This window comes from Hordeum vulgare, chromosome 7H (assembly GCF_904849725.1).
Source record: "Hordeum vulgare subsp. vulgare chromosome 7H, MorexV3_pseudomolecules_assembly, whole genome shotgun sequence".
In the NCBI taxonomy this organism is placed as follows: Eukaryota; Viridiplantae; Streptophyta; class Magnoliopsida; order Poales; family Poaceae; genus Hordeum; species Hordeum vulgare.
In genome coordinates, this window is record NC_058524.1 from 504,314,774 (window position 1) to 504,339,141 (window position 24,368).

The 24,368-nt window shown below is 44.8% G+C and overlaps 1 protein-coding gene across 1 annotated transcript; it reads left to right on the forward strand.

Moving 5' to 3' along the window:
• The first annotated feature begins 6,581 nt into the window (after window positions 1–6,581).
• Window positions 6,582–8,605, forward strand: LOC123409211 (probable xyloglucan endotransglucosylase/hydrolase protein 32). Its single transcript, XM_045102174.1, has 3 exons — window positions 6,582–6,941; window positions 7,390–7,490; window positions 7,601–8,605. Exons 1-3 carry the CDS (start codon window positions 6,728–6,730, stop codon window positions 8,174–8,176), a joined length of 891 nt encoding a protein of 296 aa, XP_044958109.1. The 5' UTR covers window positions 6,582–6,727; the 3' UTR covers window positions 8,177–8,605.
• The last annotated feature ends 15,763 nt before the right edge of the window (window positions 8,606–24,368 follow it).

The window sequence follows — 24,368 nt, forward strand, 5'->3', positions numbered from 1 at the left end:
CAATAAGGAGAGGCAAGAGTTAAACATTGGGGATTCCCAAGGAACTCCAAGTAAATATTCAAGGAAACTCAAGCGTCTAAGCTTAGGGATGCCTCGGAAGGCATCCCATCTTTCTTCCTCAACAATTATTGGCATATCTCGGTCTTTTGTTTTATTCACATGATATGCGTAAATTCTTGGAGCTCGTGTGCCTTTTGTTTTTATTTTAACAATACACCATGCTACTACGGGATAGTCCTTGGTTGATTTATAGAATTCTTCATGACATTCACTTATATCTTTTGAGTATGGCTTTATAGAAGGGAAAGTATTCTTTTCATCCAGCTGATCCAACACTGGACGTCTGTCGCCTTCATCACGCGATGCGTGTCCCTCGCACCGCTACAACCTTCTTATCTTCTTCTCAATCAGCTCCTTTCCCCAGCTCCTGCAGCATGCCATGGCCACCACCACCTCAAGCTCCCGCAACACCACTGCTCATATGAGCCAGCAGGTCGCCGCCATAGGCCCACGCGCTCCCGTGCTCGCCACAGGCAGGGCCTCCCCTCCGCCGCCGAGGAAGGGGAGGCCATGGATTTCCTGTAGGGGCGGAGCGTCGGGAGGCTGCGGACGCCGAGGAGGAGAACACCGTGGGCGAGCTGGGCATGGCTGCGGCCGCGCTGCCCTGCCGCGAGTGTGGCGGGCGGGCGGGCGGGGGCCGGGGCGCGTGTTGCGGCCGGTTGGTGGGGCAGCGGCAGCGTCAGATCGGAGAAGGGAGAGACGAATTTTTTTCCGCAACTTGACCTTTGTTGCAAAAATTCCTGAAACATGACCTTTGTTGCAAAAAATTCTTCCGCAAAAGTACCTATGTTGCAGAAAGACGAAGATTTTTCTTTTCTGCAGCAAGCAAATTATTTCTGAAACTCAACCGTTGTTTCAGGAATTAACGGGTCCAAAGTTTATTTCTTGCAACAAAGCGAAAGTTTCTGCAACTCAACCATCGTTTCAGGAATTATGCGTAGCAGCGTGCTTGTTTCCGCAACTGGAGAGTTGTTTCGGAATTTTTGTGTGGTGGACGGGAGGCGACCGAGCTGGTGATCGGATGGTGCATGCTATGCATCGTACGGCTAAAAGGGTGGTAGATGGTTACTACAAATCCACCGGTGGATGCCTAGCAGTCCCCTTTATAGAATGCTTCGTGTGCTTCACTAATATCTTTTGAAGTTTAGATGCATGTTTGTCTATATATAGAAACCGTTACTTGTAGAATGCTCTTTTTCTTCACTTATATTTATTAGAGAGTGGTATTTTGTAGAAAGAAATTAAACTCTCATGCTTCACTTATACCTATAGAGAGTTAACGGGAATTGATCATTCACATGGTTAATCATAAAATCCTACATAAAACTTGTAGATCACTGAATATGATATGTTTGATTCCTTGTAATAGTTTTGCAATATTAAGATGGTAATATGCGGGGGTACTATTAAATGATTGTGGTTTAGTAATAATATTGGTTTTAATGTTTGTGATTCCCGAAGCATGCACGTATAGTCTCTAGTTATGCGATGAGTTGGAGCATAACTTACCCTTGATTTAAAACCTTTGTGTTGTTATAATCGGGGGCGTGCAATGATTAACTCCTATGAACCACCTCCCTAGGGGAATGTGAGTAGTAATTTTCTTTGAGAGAGCTAATAGGTTCTACAATAAGTATGTGAGTTCTTTATGACTAATGTGAATCCATGGATATACGCCCTCTCACCTTTCCATAATTGCTAGCCTCTTCGGTATCGTGCACTACCCATTCTCACCTCGAGGATCGGTGCAGCCCTCGCCAATGCATACAAAACCCCGTGATATGATACGCTCTATCACACATAAGTCACCCTATATCTTCTTCAAAACAGCCACCATACCTCCCTATCATGGCGTTTCTATAGTCATTCACAGATATATTGCCATGCAACTCCCATCATTATCATATACATGACTTGAGTACTTATTGTCATCTTGCTTTCAATGATAGTAAGATAGCTAGCATGATGTTTCCATGGCTTGTCCATTTTTTGATATCTTTGCTATGCAAGATCATCGCACATCCTCGTACACTGCGAGAGGCATTCATATAGAGTCATCTTGTATAGCTTTATCGTTATATCGAGTTGTAAGAAAATAAAATGTGATGATCATCATTATTAGAGCATTGTCCCAATGAGGAAAGGATGATGGAGACTATGATTCCCCCACAAGTCGGGATGAGACTCTGAATGAAAAATAAAAAATGGGGGAGGCCAAATGAGCCCACCAAGAAAAAGCAAAAAACAACAAAAGAAAAAATAAAGAAAATAAGAAAAAAATGAAGAAAAATGAATGAGAGAAAAAGAGAGATGGGGCAATGCTACTATCTTTTTCCACACTTGTGCTTAGAGGGAGCACCATGTTCTTCATATAGAGAGTCCCGTGAGTTGTCATTTTCATATGATTGTGGGAATTTTTTGTTATAAAACTTGGCGTGTATATTTGGATGACAGGCTTCCTCAAATGGATGAAGTCTTCACGAGCAAGCAAGTTAGATTCATGCTCACTTAGCTTCTGTTGAGTTTTCATACACTTATAGCTCTAGTGAATCTATTGCATGACAATCCCGACTCCTCGCGTTGATATCGATTGATGGCCATCTCCATAGACCGTTGGTCCACCTAGTTTATGTGAGACTTTATTTCCACTTTAACTCCTTTTGATCTCTACCAACATACTCTATTCCACCCATATGTTATATCCATGGTTCACGCTCATATATTGAGTGAAGTTGAAAATGATGAAGCGCATTAGAAGTATGAATCAATTGCTTGGTTTGACACTAGGGTTCTCATGATTTATACTTTATGCTAGGAAGACTAAGCATGACATGCTACATGATTTTGTAGGGATAGCGTTCTTTAGCATTGTTATTTTGAAAGACATGGTTGTTTGTTGGCATGCCTAAGTATTGATGTCTTTATATCAAACAATAGACTAGTTCTTTCAGTCACTTGTATCTTAATATTCATGCCATGATTAGACATTTGATCACGATTATGTTAGGTAGCATTTCACATCAAAAATTAGCTTTTTATCATTTACCTACTCAAGCACGAGCAGGAATTAAGCTTGGGGATGTTGTTATGTCTTTGTTGTATCTATAGTTTTTAATTGTTTCATGCCAATACTATATAACTTTCATATATTTTTGGCAACATTTTATATTATTTTCTGGAGTAACATATTGATCAAGTGTTGAGTGCCAATTTCTGTTTTTTGCATCTTTGGTAGAAAACCCAACAAAGTCCAAACGCGATAAAAAAAAACTACGGAGATTTATTTTGGAATATATGTGAATTTTGGGAAGAAGAATCAACACAAGGCGGTGCCCGAGGTGGTACCAAGATATCCAGGTGCGACCAGGGAGTATGGGCACGCCGGATCGCCTTGGGATTCCCTTGAAACTCAGTTGGGGCCCTTCCTTCTTTCACCGCAAGAAATATAATTTCCTGAGAAAAATCCCCCCAAAATTTCAGCCCAATCAGAGTTACGGATCACCGGATATTTAAGGAACGTTGAAGGGCTAGAAAACAAGAGGTAAAAATAGAAGTCAAACAAAGAGAGAGAGAGAGAGATCCAATCTCGGAGGGGCTCCTACCCCCCGGTAGCCATGAAGGCTATGGACCAGAGGGGAAACTCTCCTCCCGTCTAGGGGGGGCAAGAAACAAGAAGAAGGAGGGGGGCTCTCTCCCCCTCTCTCCTGCTCGTGCCGGAACGCCGTCTGGGCAACCATCGTGACATCGATCTACACCAACAACTTCACCGTCGTCCCCACAAACTCTCTCCCCCTCTATGCAGCTGTGTAACACATATTTTTCCCTGTTGTAATCTCTACTTAAAGATGGTGCTTAATGTTATATATTATTACCCAATAATGTGTGGCTATTCTATGATGTTTGAATAGATTACTTTTATCCTATGGGTTGATTGGTGATTGTGATTGGTTTTAGTTGTATGTTTTATTTTGGTCTTGTCAGGGTGTTGCAATACGTTGATAATTCGCTTATAGTGGGTTGCGTGAGTGACTAAAACACAAACCCGGGTAAGGGGGTTGTTGTGTATGGGACTAAAGAGGACTCGTTAATCAATTATATGGTTGGATTTTACCTTAGTGATCTTTAGTAGTTGTGGATGCTTGCTAGAGTTCTAATCATAAGTGCATAAGATCCAAGTACGGGAAGTATGTTAGCTCATGTCTCTCCCTCATATAAAACTAGAATAATGATTATCGTTCTAGTTATCAATTGCATAGTTACAAATCTTTCTCTTGTGTTACAAAATATTTCTACTAAACAACTAACTTTTATTATCTTGCAAATTATTTCTGTTTTTTTTCGCTAAAGTACTTCTAGTTTTATTCTTGCAAACTTATTCTTACACCTACAAAATAGTTTTATTCTTGTTCTAGGTAAAGCAAATGTTAAGTGTGTGTAGAGTTGTATCGATGGTCGATAGAACTTGAGGTAATATTAATTTTACATTTACCTCCTTGTTGGGTTCGACATTCTTACTTACCCAAAAAGGCTACAAACGATCTCCTATAGTTGTGGGTTATCAGCACGCAACCAAACAGAGGGCTAGAATTGGTGCTATGATGCAGGCTGAGCTAATGCAGACTACCAAATAATGTGAACAACATAGTTTTTTCTACACCTTCTCATCACGTCCTCGTCGAGTCATATATACAAGCGTGCAAAAAAAATGCAGACTACTAAACACAACCTAGGGGCATGTTTGGATGCCTAGATTACCCGAGACAGGCCTAGTTGGTATGAGAAAAGAATGTTTGATTGCATACAAGGAGGCCTGACTCACATTGGCATGAACCTTAAAGTAGCGCAGAGCCTTGCCTGCTAGGAACGCTTGAATCATCCATTTCTAGCAAGTCAGGCTGAGTTGAATGCAAAGAGGGAAACAACGTGCACGACGATGTACGGGGACACGACAGCAAGAGGGGGGGGCGAAATGTGTTGGCATGGGAGATATTGAAATCTAGCCCCCTATTTACTCACTCACCTCTTGCTCTATGACAAGCCCATCCTTAGTTCTAGGCACTGAGTGCGGCGGCGACTCGGATCTATGCAAACTGCGGTGACAACATCACTCTCTAATAGTGTGAGTTGCTTCATCCCTTCTTACTGGCCTCTGTCTTTCCCTCGTCGTCTCACCCATGTAAGCCCCCTCCCCCGCCCTCATCGGCGGCTTCGAATCTAGTAAGTAGCATACAATATCCTCCCCCTCCTCTGTAAGATCGTTTGTTAGACCGTTAGGTTAGGTCTAGGGTCAATTTAGCCATTTTCACCACACCACCGGTGTCACCTAGGTTGTGGAAGAAAGGATGAAGCTGGTAGTTCAAACAACAACATTGATAGTTGTGATTCAGACCTGGCTCGTGTTGGTCCACAAGAGAGTTGTTTGTCGAAGTTATACGTTTGTCATCTGTTGCGGTCCAATGTTGATCCGAAATAAGGAGAGGATGGCAAATCTAAACCACATTTACAACTGCAACGATGTAGAGGCTATGTGTATGCTTCGAATGAAAATAACACCTTTCACCAAGCTGCACACATTCAGGAGCATGCGTCTGCTACAAGACATCATCCACACCACTGTGGAAGAGCAATTTGCCATGTTCTCCATGTTGCGGGTCATAATTGCAGGTTCATGGTTATCGACAACTTGTTCACGAGATCAATGGAGACCATTTCCACGCATTTCAATCAAGTCTTGTATGCTGATAGGAGCTGAGAAGAGAGATGATTCAGTCACCAACCGAACAAACTCCTAGCAAGATTCACACTAGCCCAAGAAGATTGACTTCCACCTAGTTCGGCATCGATGAAGTCTTTCCTATTCAGCCATAAGACTTCTAATGTGTATTGTATTTGTTAGTAGATAGAATGAATTTATGTTTCCTAGCTAGGACTAAAATGATGTTTCAATCATGTGTGTGATAAGGTTATCACTAGTGAAAAGTAATGATCACACCTTATGCCAAATCAAATATTGTGTAGTGCATGAACCCGGTGCAACGCACACAACCAAACAATATATAAAAGATGGTTCTCTAATGCAGACATCCTACATGCAGGCAGCCAAACAACATGCACAACTGGTTGCTGGCATGTATTAGCTGAGTCGGGGCCCAATGACAAAAATAATAATACAGACAAACAAACACATTATATGAAATATGCCCGGTCCCAGGTGGTACAACAACAATACATACGTAGAAACGTACTACTTTTAGTAAAGAATCTGGTCGATCACTTGTCACTCTAACTTGTACTCCTAGGTGCCCTGTTGGTTGGAGCAGCAAGAAAGAGTACGTAGGTAGCATCCTTCGCCAGCAGGTCAGGTGAAACCAAGGTAAGAAGATGTGGTGGGTACATAGCGGCTTCCCTTCATCTTCCATGGATCCACCTGCATTCGCATTTATCATTTGCTCACACTGCCTCATCACTACCCAACTCCCTCTTGTGTGAGTGGGCCAATCTGGTCACTTCCTTTCTCTGTTTCCCTCCTATATATTGTCTCCACACGGACATACACTCTCACCAAAGCAGCTCGCTTGGCTACCAAGTGTACTCCCGATCTCCTCTCATTGGGAGGCAGCATTTAGTCTAGCTCCTGGTCCTAGCTAGCTACCTTGGCGGGGCAACAATGGCCAGCCTCTCCTTGCTCCCGGCCATGGCGCTGCTGCTCCTGGCAATGGCGGTTGCCTCCTCCGACGCGCAGCCTTCTCCCGGCTACTACCCGAGCTCGAGGTTCAGGCCTGTGGCGTTCAACCGCGGGTACAGTAACAAGTGGGGCCCGCAGCACCAGACGGTCTCTGGCGACCATTCGGCCATCACCATCTGGCTCGACAGGACCTGCGGTACGCGTAATTTTCTTTCTGCACATCTCCGGAAAGACTGCGAGCTGTGGTTTTTAAATTCCAGTTTAGGTGCATGTATATTGGGTCTTGTTTTTTCTTAACAGTGTCACCGACGCACGTACTACGTGAATTCACTGTTCAAGCTTGTGTGCTAGCGAAAGAGACGTCACTAGCGCCATGTTGGATCGTGGGTGTCACTTATGTCGAATCTGAGACACGGACACAGTGCGTTTTTTTCCTTTTGGTAATGGAGGAGCCCTGGGCCTGTGCATCGCACAGCGATAAACACAGTGCGTTTTGGGCCCACGTACGTGGCAGCAGTAACGGACCACTGTTGTCTACTCTTATGCTGATCTAGACCATGGGAGGATTAATTTGCTGCTGCTTGATTATGCTGGTGAACATTCCCTCACCCCTCGCATCTGATTCTGATTTCTGATGTATGCAGGGAGTGGGTTCAAGTCGAAGCATGCGTACAGGAACGGCTACTTCGCCACCCGCATCAAGCTCCCCGCCGGCTACACCGCCGGCACCAACACCGCTTTCTACGTAAGCACCATATATAGTATACATTTCTGAGATTTCTCTAGATAATGCAACGTACGTTAACCGGTAGTCGGTAGAGTAGTAAAGAGTTGACGATTGATACGCGCATGCAGCTGTCCAACAACGAGGCGCACCCTGGGTTCCACGACGAGGTGGACATGGAGTTCCTGGGCACCATCCCCGGCGAGCCCTACACGCTGCAGACGAACGTGTACGTCCGGGGCAGCGGCGACGGGCGGATCATCGGGCGGGAGATGCGGTTCCACCTGTGGTTCGACCCCACCGCCGGCTTCCACAACTACGCCATCCTGTGGAACCCGGACGCCATCACCTTCTTCGTGGACGACGTGCCCATCCGGCGGTACGAGCGCAAGACGGAGCTCACCTTCCCGGACCGCCCGATGTGGGCGTACGGCTCCATCTGGGACGCCTCCGACTGGGCCACCGACCACGGCAGGCACCGGGCCGACTACCGCTACCAGCCCTTCGTGGCCCGCTTCGACCGCTTCGTGGTCGCCGGGTGCGGGCCCGGCGCCCCGCCCTCGTGCCGCCCGGTCCGGGCGTCCCCCGTCGGCACGGGGCTCACGCGGCAGCAGTACGCGGCGATGCGGTGGGCGCAGCAGCGCCACATGGTCTACTACTACTGCCAGGACTTCCGGCGGGACCGCTCGCTCACGCCCGAGTGCTGAGCCCGTGAACGAACCAACGGTGGCCGTGGCGCGCGTGTCCTGATTAATTTCGTCGGTGTGTTTGCTTGTTACTCCTACTACGGTTACGGTGCTCCTACCACCAGCTCCTACACTTTGCTTCTTCTTTTTGGTTCGGAAAATGGGAAAAGAGTAAAGGGTGTGGCTGCCCTACCGCTGCTGGAATGCCTGCCTGTGGCTGAGCTAAGCTGGTGGTTGAGGCGTTGGTCGTTGGCATATTGCCAAAAAGGGTCTCGTGTCTTTCCATCTGTTTCGTTTTGGTTGGTGTCTGTCTACTTTTCGTTTCACATGTACTATGCCCCAAAGGGGCAAAGGCGCATGATTCATGACATACTGTCGTGCATGCCCACTGTAATACACACTACTCTAATATGTTCTTCATATTTATGATATATGTATACTATTGCTTCAGAGACATGGTTTGATTGGGTGTAAGCCCACGCGGGTGTTAGAATAATCCGACGTGTATGTCGATTCGTTGAAAATAAGCAATCACATAAGCTATGAGCAACGACATCCAAATATGTTAATAAGGTTCATCAAGATGGCTATATCTCCAAGGCATATGACTATGAACGATCCACTTCATGTACTAAATCAACACACTACAGTTAATGACAAGCCCGCCAAAACTATCACACAAGTCTTTGACCACTTGTCACGATCTGTTCAACCATCCCTACCACGAGCGTTGTATCACCCGTCTTGCAAACTTTTTCTAACCTATCAACTTATGCCTAGTCTAAATAATGTCCTACCATCTTATGTCTACTCTAAATAAGGCCACAACCAGATCGGCAGCGGACAAAACTTGGGCTCTAAGACGCAGTTCTCTCATGTGTGTCGACCTGCCATACTCCTCCTTTTTTTCGCACATCGGGGCGTATCCAACATGTCATATTGGCATTACCCAACGCACCCAGTCAAACATGCTCCGCCATACCCAACCATTTTGGGGAAGGGGGCTATTTGACATCGGCGGCGACTCCCACGTGAGGGTGGCCTGCAAGTCAGCCCAATGACCATGTGGCCTCGTCACATGTGTTTTTAAATTTTTGTTTATTTAACAAAAAATATAATATATATATATATATACATATATATAATGGAAAAATAAATTGGTCATTTTTTATAAGTGTTCGGCACACATTAAAAAATACACCTTCCTAATCCTCTCTTTTTGCGAGGAAGAACATGTTTTTTCTTAAATGGGAGCAGTGCACGTTTCAAAAAGGATTCGAACTGATGACATTCGTCATAGGGTAAACCATCGCTTGTCGGGCCTATTGGGAAAAGCAAGAGTTTATTGTACTAAAATGACCAGATCGTGCACATTCTTATTATGAGATGGATTCATTCGAACCTATGAAAATATGACACTATGTTTACATTGAAATACAAGATGTAGAATCCATGTTGAATCACCACTTAGGTGTTGGAAACATAGTGGAAAACAAAGAACGCCCTATGATCAACCACGAACACTATAAAGATACAATAACGATTAGGATCGGATCGTTAATTACCAACCCCAAGTTGCAGCGAAAGAAGATGAATTTGTCTAGATTGTTGATGAAGTCTCTCGATCCGTAGATGAACAATCCCGTGAACCATCACGAACAGTCCCTCGAATGGAAGATTGAAAGTACGGCCTCTATATGAGTTGCAAGTGTACAGTCTTCATAATCCATATGCGCTTCGTCATCCAAATATAATCATCGTTGGAGAATTAGAGGGAGGATATTAGAACCACATTGGGCTTCTAATTATAAGAATTAGAGGATCTAGATCTAGCTCCAACTAGGATCAATAAGAACGAAAACTAGAGAACCACAAGAGTCTCCAAAACTTGTGTAGGGAATGGGTGCAAATGCCTCTAGTATGTATAGGTTCGAGGGGGGAGAGGGCATCACACAAAGGGGGGAGTCTCCCCCCCCCCCCCTTGCATTGGCCTAGGGAGGGCAATTCCAGTTGGAATTATGCCCTAGAGGCAATGATAAATAAGTTATTATTATAATTCCTGTATCAAGATAATCGTTTATTATCCATGCTATAATTGTATTGAATGAAGACTTAGATACATGTATGGATACATAGACAAAACACTGTCCCTAGCAAGCCTCTAGTTGGCTGGCCAGTTGATCAAGGATAGTCAGGGTCTTCTGACTATGTACAAGGCGTTGTTGCTTGATAACTGGATCACATCATTGGGAGAATCATGTAATGGACTAGACCCAAACTAATAGACGTAGCATGTTGATCGTGTCACTTTGTTGCTACTGTTTTCTGCGTGTCAAGTATTTATTCCTATGACCATGAGATCATATAACTCACTGACACCGGAGGAATACTTTGTGTGTATCAGACATCACAACGTAACTGGGTGGCTATAAAGATGCTCTATGGGTATCTCCGAAGGTGTCCGTTGAGTTAGTATGGATCAATACTGAGATTTGTCACTCTGTATGACGGAGAGGTATCTCGGGGCCCACTCGGTAATACCACATCACACACAAGCCTTGCAAGCAATGTGACTTAGTGTAAGTTGCGGGATCTTGTATTACGGAACGAGTAAAGAGACTTACCGGTAAACGAGATTGAAATAGGTATGCGGATACTGACGATCGAATCTCGGGCAAGTAACATACCGAAGGACAAAGGGAATGACATACGGGATTATACGAGTCCTTGGCACTGAGGTTCAAACGATAAGATCTTTGTAGAATATGTAGGATCCAATATGGGCATCTAGGTCCCGCTATTGGATATTGACCGAGGAGTCCCTCGGGTCATGTCTACATAGTTCTCGAACCCGTAGGGTCTGCACACTTAAGGTTCGACGTTGTTTTATGTGTATTTGAGTTATATGGTTGGTTACCGAATGTTGTTCGGAGTCCCGGATGAGATCACGGACGTCACGAGGGTTTCCAGAATGGTCGGGAGATGAAGATTGATATATAGGATGACCTCATTTGATTACCGGAAGGTTTTCAGAATTACCGGGAATGTACCGGGAATGACGAATGGGTTCCGGATGTTCACCGGGGGGGGGGGGGGGCAGCCCACCCCGGGGAAGCCCATAGGCCTTAGGGGTGCCGCACCAGCCCTTAGTGGGCTGGTGGGCAAGCCCAGAGAGGCCCCTGCGCAGGGAGATAAGAAAATCAAAGAGAAAAAAAGGGGAAGTGGGAAGGAAGGGAAGGACTCCACCTTCCAATCCTAGTTGGACTAGGATTGGAGGAGGACTCCTCCTCCCCCACTTCGGCCGAACCCCTTGGGGCTCCTTGAGCCCCAAGGCAAGGCCCCTCCCCTCCCACCTATATATACGGAGGTTTTAGGGCTGATTTGAGACAACTTTTCCACGGCAGCCCAACCACATACCTCCACGGTTTTTCCTCTAGATCGCGTTTCTGCGGAGCTCGAGCGGAGCCCTGCTGAGATTAGATCACCACCAGAAACCTCCGGAGCGCCGTCACGCTATCGGAGAACTCATCTACCTCTCCGTCTCTCTTGCTGGATCAAGAAGGCCGAGATCATCGTCGAGCTGTACGTGTGCTGAACGCGGAGGTACCGTCCGTTCGGCACTAGATCGGAGCGGATCGTGGGACGGATCGCGGGACGGTTCATGGGACGGTTCACGGGGAGGATCGAGGGACGTGAGGACGTTCCACTACATCAACTGCGTTTATTAACGCTTCTGCTGTGCGATCTACAAGGGTACGTAGATCTGAAATCCCCCTCGTAGATGGACATCACCATGATAGGTCTTCGTGCGCGTAGGAATTTTTTTGTTTCCCATGCGACGTTCCCCAACAATCCCTCCCTAATTCGTCCCCCATCCCTCCTTTCCATGTGATTGAGGGCACCACCTTCACTTGGGCCTTGTGGCCCAATGCCTTCCACCTCCTGGCATTTTCAAACCGTTGATATTACACTAAAATAACAGCCTTCTAACTATTATTACAGCCTTTTATTATTAATTTAACATCTCTGAAAACATTTCACATCTATGTATTATTTATCAGTAATGCCCGACATTGCCCAATAATCTCTGAAACCATTCTGGTGACACCGAGACGCTTCCGGATCCTTTTGAAACTATTAATAAAACAATTTCACAAATATATTCTCATCACTTTCGTCCTACTAACACTCAACAGACCGTGATTACCTTAAGCTTGTGACCATGTAGGTTTGGTAACACAAAGACATGAACAAAACATTTTCCTTCCATAACCGATAGCGGAACTGCGGACATCCATATCGATCCCTATGAGTACACGAATGGCAGTCAAGTAACCTTTGGTTATCATGAGTTGTTCCATTTGCTTCGTGGTACTTTACAAAACCCGAGGTGGAATATATAGGTATCCTCTTGAGTCATACACATGCTTACTATACCAGTCTCCTTGTTACACTACGTGAGGATCGATCTCTTGTAACACGTTGATGTGCTACTATATCTTAGGTATTGTGTTACTATGGCGCACAGTAACACATTTTTGTTGGTATTCCTGTAGGCTATGTTACTAAGTGGTATCTATTGTAGCACATAAGAACTGTTCCTATATGTATTTAAAGGTGTTACAATTGTATTTTTGCAACACAAGCCATATGTGTTACCGAGGGCCCTGGTAACACACTTATATAACTGTAGGCACACACTTTCTAACATGCTTTTCCTGGTGTAGTGCAAAATGGTTAGTAACACGTTGTAAGGAAAATTGCAACACAATTATTCATGATTGAGAGTAACTACACTAGGCCTTTGTAACACACTTTGATAATCCACCAACACGTTTTCTTTATGGTAGCAACATAATAGTAACACAATTTTGTATATGTTATAACATCTCTTGTGATGATTGGTAGCAAACCTAGTAACACCTTTTCCTAACTATTGTAACACGGCATAATTAGCCCATTTTCTGTTACAACCATTCTTTATGAAATATTGTACTGATATTTTCCTGTAGCACTTCCTCATATTGAAATCGATAAGCATATGACACATTGTATACTATAAAAAGATCATGGATATAAAGTAAATTTGTACATGCACGAGAAAAGGGATATAAAATAAGAATGTGGTTCATGTCATTAAATAGCACTTGTAACGTGAATATATAGAAGATCCATGTTGTAGCAACAAATTACATTTCTCAACCTAGTAATGTAAACTATAGTATGCAAAAGATTTCCTATCACTAAAAGCATGTGACAACCCTACTCACGTTCACTCAAATGTTCTCTCTAAATCTTTATTAAATAAATATATCATATTCGCATCTTGATTCCTCGTGAGAAGAAGCATCCGAATCAACTCAACCACTGAACCTCTCAATCTGGAAAAAAATACAGTGAGAATTACAATTAAGTATATCCCAAATTTAATTTAACGAAACTGAAAAAGTTAAATATTAACATACACATGCTGAAGGACAATCAATTGTCAATCCAGAGATGAAAGCATCGCGAATTGTCTTACAGTTTTCCCTTTCCCTTACCAAGAGCTCACATTCATTAATGGGATTTTTATTCCCATGCCCCCGGTTCCTTAGTCATACTCAGTTTTCCCCACACGCTCATTTTGGGTAAGTTTTGAGCCATTTTTTGGGGGCAAAAGTGAGGAAAATGTGAAAGCATAATTTCATCGCATGGGGAAAAATGAGCAAAAACTAAGGAAATGGGGAAAACAGAGTATGACTAAGGAACCAGGGGCATGGGAATAAAAATCCCTTCATCAATAGGTTGATCAACTTGCACTTCTATGAACTGGCGACCTAGCTCAACACCACCAACCAGTTTTTTTGATTTGCAACCCAAAATAGTAGCATGTGCCACATGTCTTTTGCTTGGATATGTTGAATACTTCAGAATTACTTGTGTGCCAACCTGAAATGAGATTGAAATTATGTACGGAATAATACAAAACAACTTTAAGAACACAAATACAGTACGAACACACTATCTCTTTTACCTCCATGGAAGGACCACGTTTCTGCTTACAAGAGACATGGACTAGAGACTTGTCTTGAGTACTTTGTTTGCTTAGTCTAGTCAAATTTTCAATCATATTATCCTTGCTCTTTCTTATCTACAAAGAAACATAAGAGGGGAAAATGATTTATCCTTATGATTATGCAATGTAAAGTTCACAGTGCATTTACATCTATTAACATCATTTTATAACCTAGGGAGAGCCCAATCCATGCAAATCAAACTTTAAATGCAGAAACCCACTAATTCAGCATTATACAAAAAAACATGAGCCAATAATATCAATATTAGTTTGCACTTGAATGACATATCACTAGCACAACCCGATCTTTTAACTGAAAGTATGTGAATAAGAAATCACCATAGAGAATCTGTATCGAAGATGTCTCCTATCACTGTCTAGCAAGAATATTTCTCAAGATCTAACCGTTACCTCTACATCAGAGACATGGTTCGCTAGTGAGGATGGTTCTTGATATGAGAATTCATTGCAACCCTCGTGTTCACGATGATGCTTCTGTACAACAATGCAAGTCAATTTATAAGTTGTAGTGTATCCTTTATAGCATGAGTAACATCAAGGTTCTAACTATTTGCCTAACATAATGTCATTATCTCCATGCATGCCATGTCGATCTGGGTGAGTTTCCTTCTGCATTTTACATTTTGAGGCATTAGTTATTATAACTTACAAAGTGTAGTGATAAATGCACAAATTTACCATTATTGTGTTTTCTTCACTGGGTCCATGGGCCTAAACTCTGTGCAAAATGTAATATATGTAAATAGATTTGAAAATGAACAAGCACATGTCGAATATATTGATAATACCTTTCTTCTATTATTATGTAGTACTTCTCGATGAGATTCACCATTACGTAATGTTTGGGAATTTTCTTACAATTGAAATTAAAAAAGTTTTAGTAAAATAATTATATGAATGCAACAAAATATATATTTACAATTGTGATTTTGTTGGCCCCACAAAATCCATCATTGTTTCTTAATGCATCAATAATTTTGTCTTGTTGTTCTATGAGTTGCTTGAGCTTCGCTATTTCCTCCATGGCATCAGTCTCCCCGTCATGTGATGAACCATTTGTTGTAGTCACATTGATGTTCTTGAGATAACGAGGCTTTCGACCATACACTTGGTTAGGAACAGGAAGAAAACCCATGCCATGTACTTGTCCAGGCTTTTCATTCCTCAAAACTTTGTGCAAGGCATCACCTTTCCACGCAACTCTTCCGTGCTCACTTTGATCCAACTCTGGGTGTTCAGTAATTATATTTTCCAACTCAACCTGAAACAGAAGAATAAGACATATTATACTTGTTGGATCCAGTGCTAACATGATTGTGTAAAACTTGAATGTATATAACCTACCACAAGCTTATTTTTATCTTTGGCCTTTCTTGGTTTTCTATGAGTTGCTAAATAAACCTTCGCTCCATGTGGTTGTTTCTTTTCAGGATCCTCTTGACGCTACAAAACCAGAAGTACACTCGTATGTAAAGAGCATGCTCTAAATATTTAGAACACACACACACACACGCACGCACACACACACACACACACATGCACACGCACACGCACTCACACGCGCGCACACACACAAAAACAGAAACTCACAAGGTCATCGGTACAACGAGCAAAACTCTTTATCCCTGTTGTATGACTTGTCTTCACCATTGGATGACTTGTTTTGTTCTTCTTGCTTATTACCTATCATAATAAAAATGTAAGGTCAGTGCACTACTTAACAACAGCACACATAGTCCAATTAAATGACTGAAAGTTTACCCTTCCTTTCCTAGACTTTCAAAATCTCACAAGTGGTCGCTATCCACATATTCTAGACAAAGCTTATACAGAGATTTTCTTTTCTTGTTTCAACTAAAGAAATTTTCCTTCACACCGGCCTTGAATCTTCTCCAATCTCGCCCGGTAGTTTTCAGTATCCACTTGTCACACTTAGCAGGGTACAAGAACTTCGTCTAGATTTCAGGAAGTAATGCATGAATGTAAATAAGGTCATTACTTAATTTAAAATAGTGCCCACACATACAAAGGAAAACTAATATGCCAGGTAATATAACTGGTTTTCTTCTTGTGTCACATTTGAGTACCTGTACACACTAAAGTATTGTTTCAGCCCCACCATTCTTCTTGACATTACGCCAGTCCTTTTTTTCAAGTGGACAATATCCCCCAAGTCTGGCTATTGTCAAGAAATTTCCCAAGGACTCCACCTTCGTCCCCAATAGGCTGGCCAAGATTATTACATTTTACCACTATCCGCTCACCATTTGGCATGTTCCAAACAGCTGGCAAGGATATTCATCTACGCTTACCATCACCTGCCAAATTTGTTTGCAATAATACTAATTAACTGAAGGCCACAAATATTACCTTAAGTCCTTTCCAAGCATTGAGTGAGTAAGGAAAGTGAGGTTACTGATGGAATCACCAAAAACGAAGACCAGTAATAACGAAGTACATTTTAGATGTGGGATGCTCGTATTCTCAGATAAATAAGGAAAATTGTGTAAGTACATATATGAAGCTTGCTAGTTAAGTAAGTGCAATCCAACATACATTGTTGATCGTTCTTAATTAATACCATACCAGAAATATTGTCCACACGATCATCTCGACTATCAACTTGATTCCCATTATCCTCCAAATCATGTGTTTCTAACAGGGATTGATAAGTATTGTCACGGTCCCCATCAGTGTACTCGGCGCGGCTCTGAACCACATTCAACCTTTTTTACCTACGCACCGTTCCTTCCCATAAATTAATGCACAACAGTTGTGAATTGTAATTTCCTACAAAACTAAAGTAGTTGTTGAGCTTAAGGTTGCAATTACTTTGTGACCTCGTCGTCTTAGTTTTCACCGCTCCTTCATCAAAGACATGCTCCTCTAATCTTGTAGCCGGTCCATCAACCTCATGCTGAGGATCTCATGGAGCAACGTCAATGTTGGCCTCCTCCCCGAACACATACAACTGGACCCTCTTCTCAATGGTATGTTCTGATATCATTTTGTTCTCATGAATGTCATTATCAATGCGAACTAGATAGCCTTTTCCGCACGGGTATTTCTTCTTGTAGTACAAGAAATCATATGCCAGCGAGAAGCCAACTTCTTCAATCAATAGGACTAACTCATAAAAGGATATATATTTTTTATCCATGAATAGTTCAAAAACTTGATGTTGTTGATTCTCATCTTGATAGGACAGGCAAATTTTCCAGCTTTCCACAGACATCTACAATGACATGGATGTAAGAAGTATTAGCACAAAACCGAACTTACAATGGCATGAAGTTAAAAAGAAGGTTGACATGTTATTGTAATTATCAAGGATTTATTCATACACATATGGAGGGAAATAAATCAGCCTTGTGCACTTTGTATGTTCAGTATATGCAGAGTGTACGCACAAATGCCTTGAGCATTTCGTATGATTCTAAACCATAGTTCTTTCGTTGGAAATATATCAGACTTCTGCACTTGGTGTGTTCAGTACATCCAGAGTGTACACACAAGCGCCTTGAGCACTTTGTATTTTTTTCCCCATTTGCTCCATTTGTTTGTTCTATAAAAAAGTAAGTCAACAATTGCAGTACTTTTCTCACCAAAACTGCTCTTCTCTTATTATAGGCTAAACTGAATACTGGTTTCCTAAATCAAGGGTATAAAATGAATACTGACTGTATGAGGTGTACTATGAATTTCAGAGTATATATTTTTTGAAAAAATCAGTACTAATCAGAGTACAAGATCTGGGGGGCCCAGTTTTGTATAACTGTTGCATGTATCAATACTAATCAGAGTACTATAAGTATTGTACAAGATATATTATTAATTTCAGACTATATTATTTTTCGGATATGCACACATCATGGTAGTGTTTTGCCGTGCACAACAATTCAGACTAGGAATCATACTTGTATCAGTTCAGCATAATGACTAATGATTTCAGCCCATCCTCCATTCTCATCCTAGATTCACCACTTGCTGATTTACTACCTAATACGCACGAACACCTACTACCAAATTCAGACAGGCCGAGTGTGCTACCGTTCGATGTGGTTTGTGGAAAGGTATGCTAGCTTCTTATATAAATATGGGGATGCATTGCATATCATTGTAGGAAAATATTATTCAATAATTTTCTTCTTCCTTCTCTTTGTTTTTATGTAGGTATATAGGTAAGTTGAAGTCGAATGTCCGTAACAAAGCTCATCCGAAGAATCTATCGCCTAAGCATTTTTGGCAGATGAGTGCATGACATTTTGTTCAAGATATATTGTCGGTTTTGAGACCAAGCATAACTTGCCTTCGAGGAACGAAGATGGCGAGGAGTGGGTTGGGCATCATGATATTGCACATGGATCAACATTATTTCCTCATTCTAGCAATCCACTTGGAAGGCCCAGGAATTATGTTCTGAGCGGTGTGGCTAAAGTACATGCACACAGATATGTCTTGTTCAGTTGCTCCGATGTGAACTCATGTCTTGTTCAATTGCTCCAATGTGAACTCATACCTTAGGCAATATATTATGCTTATAAGTTGTCTTAGTTACCCTTTCCCCTACTTTACCTCTATTTGTTAACTACTTTGCAGAGCTCATGCTGATGAGATAACTAATGGACGCAATTTAAACCTTGATGTTGTTGAGAGGATTCAAAATGAAAAGTTCCACGAATGGTTCCAAGCTCATGTAAGTGCCATATTTTCCATATACTATACACGCATCACTACATTTAGTTTTAATGGAATTCTAAATATTCAGATAAAGAAATTGGAGAAGTAAAATGGCGTCTGTTGTGGGTATAAGTCTGACAATAGATGTATGGGGTACGAAAGGATGGGCAGAGCCTTAGCTACGGCGAGGATGTATGAGTTCAGGCCCCTCTACGGTGGAGGTAAAAGCCCTACGTCTCAGTGCTCTTGGGAGCTTAGTGTCGAGTGGATTATAGGATTACAGCAAGTGCCAACCCTTGCACCAGTGGGGAAGGGCGGCTTATATAGAGTGCGCTGCCCTTCATAATGGCCCGGTGGACAAGGGTGAAATAGTGGCGAATAAATGCCTACGTTACAGGTAACGTAAGCCTTAAATGCTAATAATGGTGTATGAAAACATATGACCGTTGCCCTCCTGGGAGGTTACGATGTTCAGAGTGGATTCCACTCGGTACGTTAAATATGCTCCGAGTGCTCGTCGCCGACTGGATGATGGGGGAGTCCTTAGTTCAGTCGGAACTGTCTAAGGGCCTTGTCCTCTATGAAGGGTAGTCCTTGGGTAGGACCTATAGGGCAGGCCAATGACCCTACCCTGGGACTATAACCCCATCATTAGTCCCCAAATGGACCGGGGTTGGAACGATGAAGTGATGTCTGGAGAATGGAACCGACTGGTATGGAGGTGACTTTAGCGTTGTTTGCCTCGATCCATTTTATCCTTTCAACCAGTGATCCGAGTGAATATATCAGTGAAACGAACCGTCAGGGACCGAGTGCTTCCACGGAATCTTTCGACGTGACTGGTCAAACTGACAGTGCCGGATTTTCCGGGATCCTCAAATTTCGGTTGTCGCGCGCTCAGCGGGGATGACGACATCGCCATCGAGTAGGTTTTGCCTCCTCGATTGCCGCGCCTTTATCTTCTCCACTAACCTTGAAGCGGCCGGTTGGGGGGATAAGATCTTGGGTCCACCTGTTAGTGACCAAGTCGGAAGCTTATTTAAGCCTCCCCGGCGGGATTTCCTATTGCGTTGCTCAACCTCCTCTCATTAATCCCACTCCTCCAGCAGCTCTCTGCACGCCTCAAGCCTCCTCCTTCCCCTCCTCCTCTGCGGATCCGTCGCCTTCGCCATGACGAAGGGGCAGACCAGCAAGCCCGAGTCGCAGAAGAAGAAGAAGAAGAAGGGGGCGGCCCCTACTCAGCGGCGGCAGCGGGCGCTGCCGGCGGGTTGGATCCAGGGGGATTTCCTCCCCTCCTCGGTGATGGAGAACGACTTGCTGGAGCTGGTGGAGCATGGCATGATCGTCAACAAGTCCTGGAGGCTGCCGGAAGGCGAGACGGAGCCGGCGCCGAAGGAGGGGGAGCGCGTTCTGCTGCTCAGCCATGTGTTCAGAGGCTTCTCCTTGCCTCCCCATCCTTTCTTCCGAGGTATCATGACTTACTTCGGGGCGCAGCTCCATCACTTTCCTCCAAACGCAATAGCCCACCTTGCTGCATTCGTCACCCTGTGCGAGTGCTTCATTGGATGTCCCCCCCACTGGGGGCTCTTTAAGTATGTCTTCTCCGCTAGATCCCAAACCGTCAAAAAGCTTAGCCAGTCTGACGATAAGACCCATATCCTCCAGCTCCGCGGGGGCTTAGGCTTCCAGAAGAAAACAAAGAGTAGCTATCCCTCCCTCCAGCTGTCTGAGTCAGTTAGGAACTGGCAATCGTCCTGGTTCTATTCCCAGGACATTGCTTGTCCGAATGCTTCGAGTGGGTTGCCACCTTTTAGCTTAGACCGTCCGAGCCCTCCCAGGAAGCTTGCGCTCTCTAAGGGGGAAAGGATTCAGATCCAGCCTTTGGTCGACGCGCTGATAGCCGTGTCTGTAAGGGAGTCACCGGCACGGACCTGTTGGAGACTTTTCTAGGTCGGCGCATCCAGCCGCTGCAGGCCCGACACCACGCCATGTGGCACTACGCGGGGCCTTCGGATTCCACTCGGTCTCATCCAGAGGACGTGAGCGGGGAGACTGTGAGTGCGTGGGTCCGCTGCATCACAGGCGCGTGTGATAACCCCGTGGGAGCCCGTCGGGTGAAGCCCTTCCGCGCCGAAAATCCTCCTCCGAATGAGGTGAGCACATCTTGTCGAGTCCTTTTAATCTTCTTATATTTACTGATTTTCTTGTCCCGCTAACTGATGTTGCCGACTGTGTTTTATGCAGGAGTGGACTAACTGGCATTCTGCAGTCTCGAACGGGAATCCAGCCGAGGAAGAGGAGGGCAGCACGGATAGCGCCGAGTACGTCTCCGACAGTGAGGGGACGGAGGAGGAGACGGAAGAGGAGGAGGAGGAGGATGGGGAGCAGAGCTCACCACCCTCACCACCAGAGCACCGAACCAAGCGCCGTCATGACCCTGCTGCTCCGTCGGCTCCTCCAGCGGCCCCGAGTGCTCCGCCAACTCCTCCCATGGCTCCGAGTGCTCGGAGTGTGAAGAGGATCAGGGACGCTGCTGCCGAGCCCGTGAACCAGCCGTCCAAGGTGGCCAAACCTAGTGGGCCTAAGCCTCGAAAAGCTTTGCCTCGGATGAGGATCGTTGTTCCGGTCGCCTCAGCGTAAGTGTCTTGTTCTTCCATCTCCCTTCAGTATCCGATTGAACTCCTCTTTTTGGAAACTCATGCTTATCCGTCGAGTGGATTTCACTCAACAGAGCTGCTACCTCCGCCACCTCTCTGCCGTGCCAGGACGATGATCCCATGGACACGGATAATGCCGCCACGTCCCAGCAAGGTACGTTGTCACGACTCCGAGAGCTGTATTATTGTTTCGCGAGTGCTGTCTTTGATCTTGACCTTTTTCTGTAATTTTCATTTTGTTTAGTCGGGCTTCCTTCGGAGGTGATCCATCTGGAGGACGACGACTAAAGGGGGTCGGAGCCAGCTTTGGCGCCTGTCCCTGGGGTTATCCCATCTACTGCCGCTCCCACCATGAACGTGCCGCCGACTGAGACGGTGCCGCTGACTGAGACGGTGCCCCTCATGGCGGAACCGACTGGAGCGGAGCTCGGGATGCCCAGGGAGTCTTCTGTCGCGCCAGGTCCGTCAGCTGTTCAATATGACGCCCGACGCCTCCCGGAAGACCAGGTGGGGGCCGCCAAGGACGCCATGGTGCAGGTGGAGCTGATGGTGGATGACGCCAAGGGGGCGTATGACTCCATCGCGTCTCTGTATAAGAACAGCTTGGAGCTTTGGGATGACATCCGAGTAAGTGCGCTAGTAAGTGTTTACATTCCTCTTGGTACCCACTGGGGGTTTCAGCGATATACTCGGATACAGTAGGATGATTTTGCAATGGGTTCACTCCGAGTGAACCCAGTGGGTGTAGTCCCCGAGACTTCTGCCGAGTGCTTGCACTGGCAGTTGTCTTTATATGTATTTTTCATAATCTGAATAGATCAGAGCTGATCTGCCCGAATGGTACCAGTGGGGGCACTCCGAGTGCACCCACTGGGTGTAGTCCCCGAGAGTAGTGTTACTCGGGTTGAGTAATAGTAATCCCATAGTGTTGTTTGTTTGCTATGGAGCTCGATAGGGCCGACCTGTTCGAGCTTCATACCAGTGGGGTCACTCTCAGTGAACCCACTGGGTGTAGTCCCCGAGACCGCTGTCGATTGCTTGCATCGGCAGGGGTCTGAAGAATTTTGATCTTTGATTGTTTTGTCGTATCCGTCGAGACTTTTTCCTTGTTGAATGTGGCTGATCCTCCCTTTGTGTCTCTTTGGCAGAAGACTTGCGAAATGGGATCTACGTACAATGCTCTGAAGGCTGAGAAGACTCAGCTTGCTGCGGACTTGGAGGTGGCTTTGAATGACCTGGCTGGCGTGAAGGAGGCTCTTGCTGACCGAGAGAAATCTTTGGAGGAGTCTCGGGAGACCAACAAGGCATTGCTAGCCGAAGTTGAAAAAGTGAAGAGGGAGAGATCCGAATGGATAGGCCAGCTGAAGGTGATGAACACTCGGTGCATGGCGCAAGAGAACTACATCAGCGACTGGGCGAGGAAGATGGTCGCACTGCTTGGTGGTAAGTTGTTGCCGAGTGCTTCTTGACTTTGGAGTTCACTCCGCGCTTACTTTCTGCTTGTCTTTTCTTTGTAGACTTCTGTCGGGACGTTGAGGCTGAAGCGGCCAAAATTGAGCGGTCGCTTGTTCCGAATGTTCCACTCGGCGATGAAGCTAACCGGGACATGCTCCGAGCGCATTCTCGCCTTAACAGGGTGGGCCCTTTCATTGGCCGCCTGAGAAAAGTTGTCGGCCGGATCGACAAGGAGCTGTGGCCTGAAGACGACTCCCGGAAAGAAATAGATGGGTTGATGACTCAGCTGGAGGACGTCCCAAGCAGAGTGCATGCATGGAAGAAGTCTGCCGCTCGTTGTGGTGCGGACGTGGCGCTATCTCTGGTCCGAGTGCACTGCAAGGAAGCCCGCGAAGAAAAGCTGAAGACGTTGCAGGTCGCCAACACCAAGAAGCTTCGATTCGAAGATTTCATGGAGACCTTCCTCGACACACCCACTCGCATTGCAGACCGAATTGACCTCGACACCTTTGTGGAAACTGCCAGTCTCGGCGACGCTTGAAAAAACTTTATGGTGAACGCACATTTACCTCGGTATGCCGAGTGGTATCTGTATTAAACTTTGGCCACTGCTGTTGGCCGTCACATTCGTGGTTCGGTGTGGATAAACTTGATTCACACTAAGCCGACTGATCGTAGATCCAACTTTGAATTCAAATCGGATCTTTTGCTCTTCTTTCGCTGAGTTTTTTTTGACACGATTTTGGCTCGTGGTTTTTGTTTGGCGTCTCTTGGTGAAGCCAATGGAAAACATGCAGAGCATGTAGTTGTCAGTTGTCTTCACATCCACATGAGCCGCAATGAGGGTCTTCTAAGCCTCGGAGTGCAAACTCGGAGCGAGCTTTTACTTAGGCGACTCTCGGTCGCGGCTAAGTCTTCGAGTGTGACTGTTAGTGCGCACTCGGAGCGAGTTGTTACTTAGGCGACTCTGGGTCGCGGCTAAGTCCCCGAGTGTGACTGTTAGTGCGCACTCGGAGCGAGTTGTTACTCATGTAGTTGTGAGTTGTCTTCACATCCACATGAGCCTCATGTTGGAATTATGCCCTAGAGGCAATAATAAATATAGTTATTATTATAATTCTTGTATCAAGATAATCGTTTATTATCCATGCTATAATTGTATTGAATGAAGACTCATTTACATGTGTGGATACATAGACAAAACACTGTCCCTAGCAAGCCTCTAGTTGGCTAGCCAGTTAATCAAAGATAGTCAGTGTCTTCTGATTATGAACAAGGTGTTGTTGCTTGATAACTGGATCACGTCATTAGGAGAATCACGTGATGGAATAGACCCAAACTA

Bases quoted from the DNA above. Each gene is read 5' to 3' on its own strand.
- LOC123409211 (XM_045102174.1), top strand. From the start codon at position 6,728: ATGGCCAGCCTCTCCTTGCTCCCGGCCATGGCGCTGCTGCTCCTGGCA. The intron at 6,942-7,389 runs GTACGCGTAATT...TGATGTATGCAG, and splicing joins CTGGCTCGACAGGACCTGCG to GGAGTGGGTTCAAGTCGAAG. The intron at 7,491-7,600 runs GTAAGCACCATA...ACGCGCATGCAG, and splicing joins GCACCAACACCGCTTTCTAC to CTGTCCAACAACGAGGCGCA.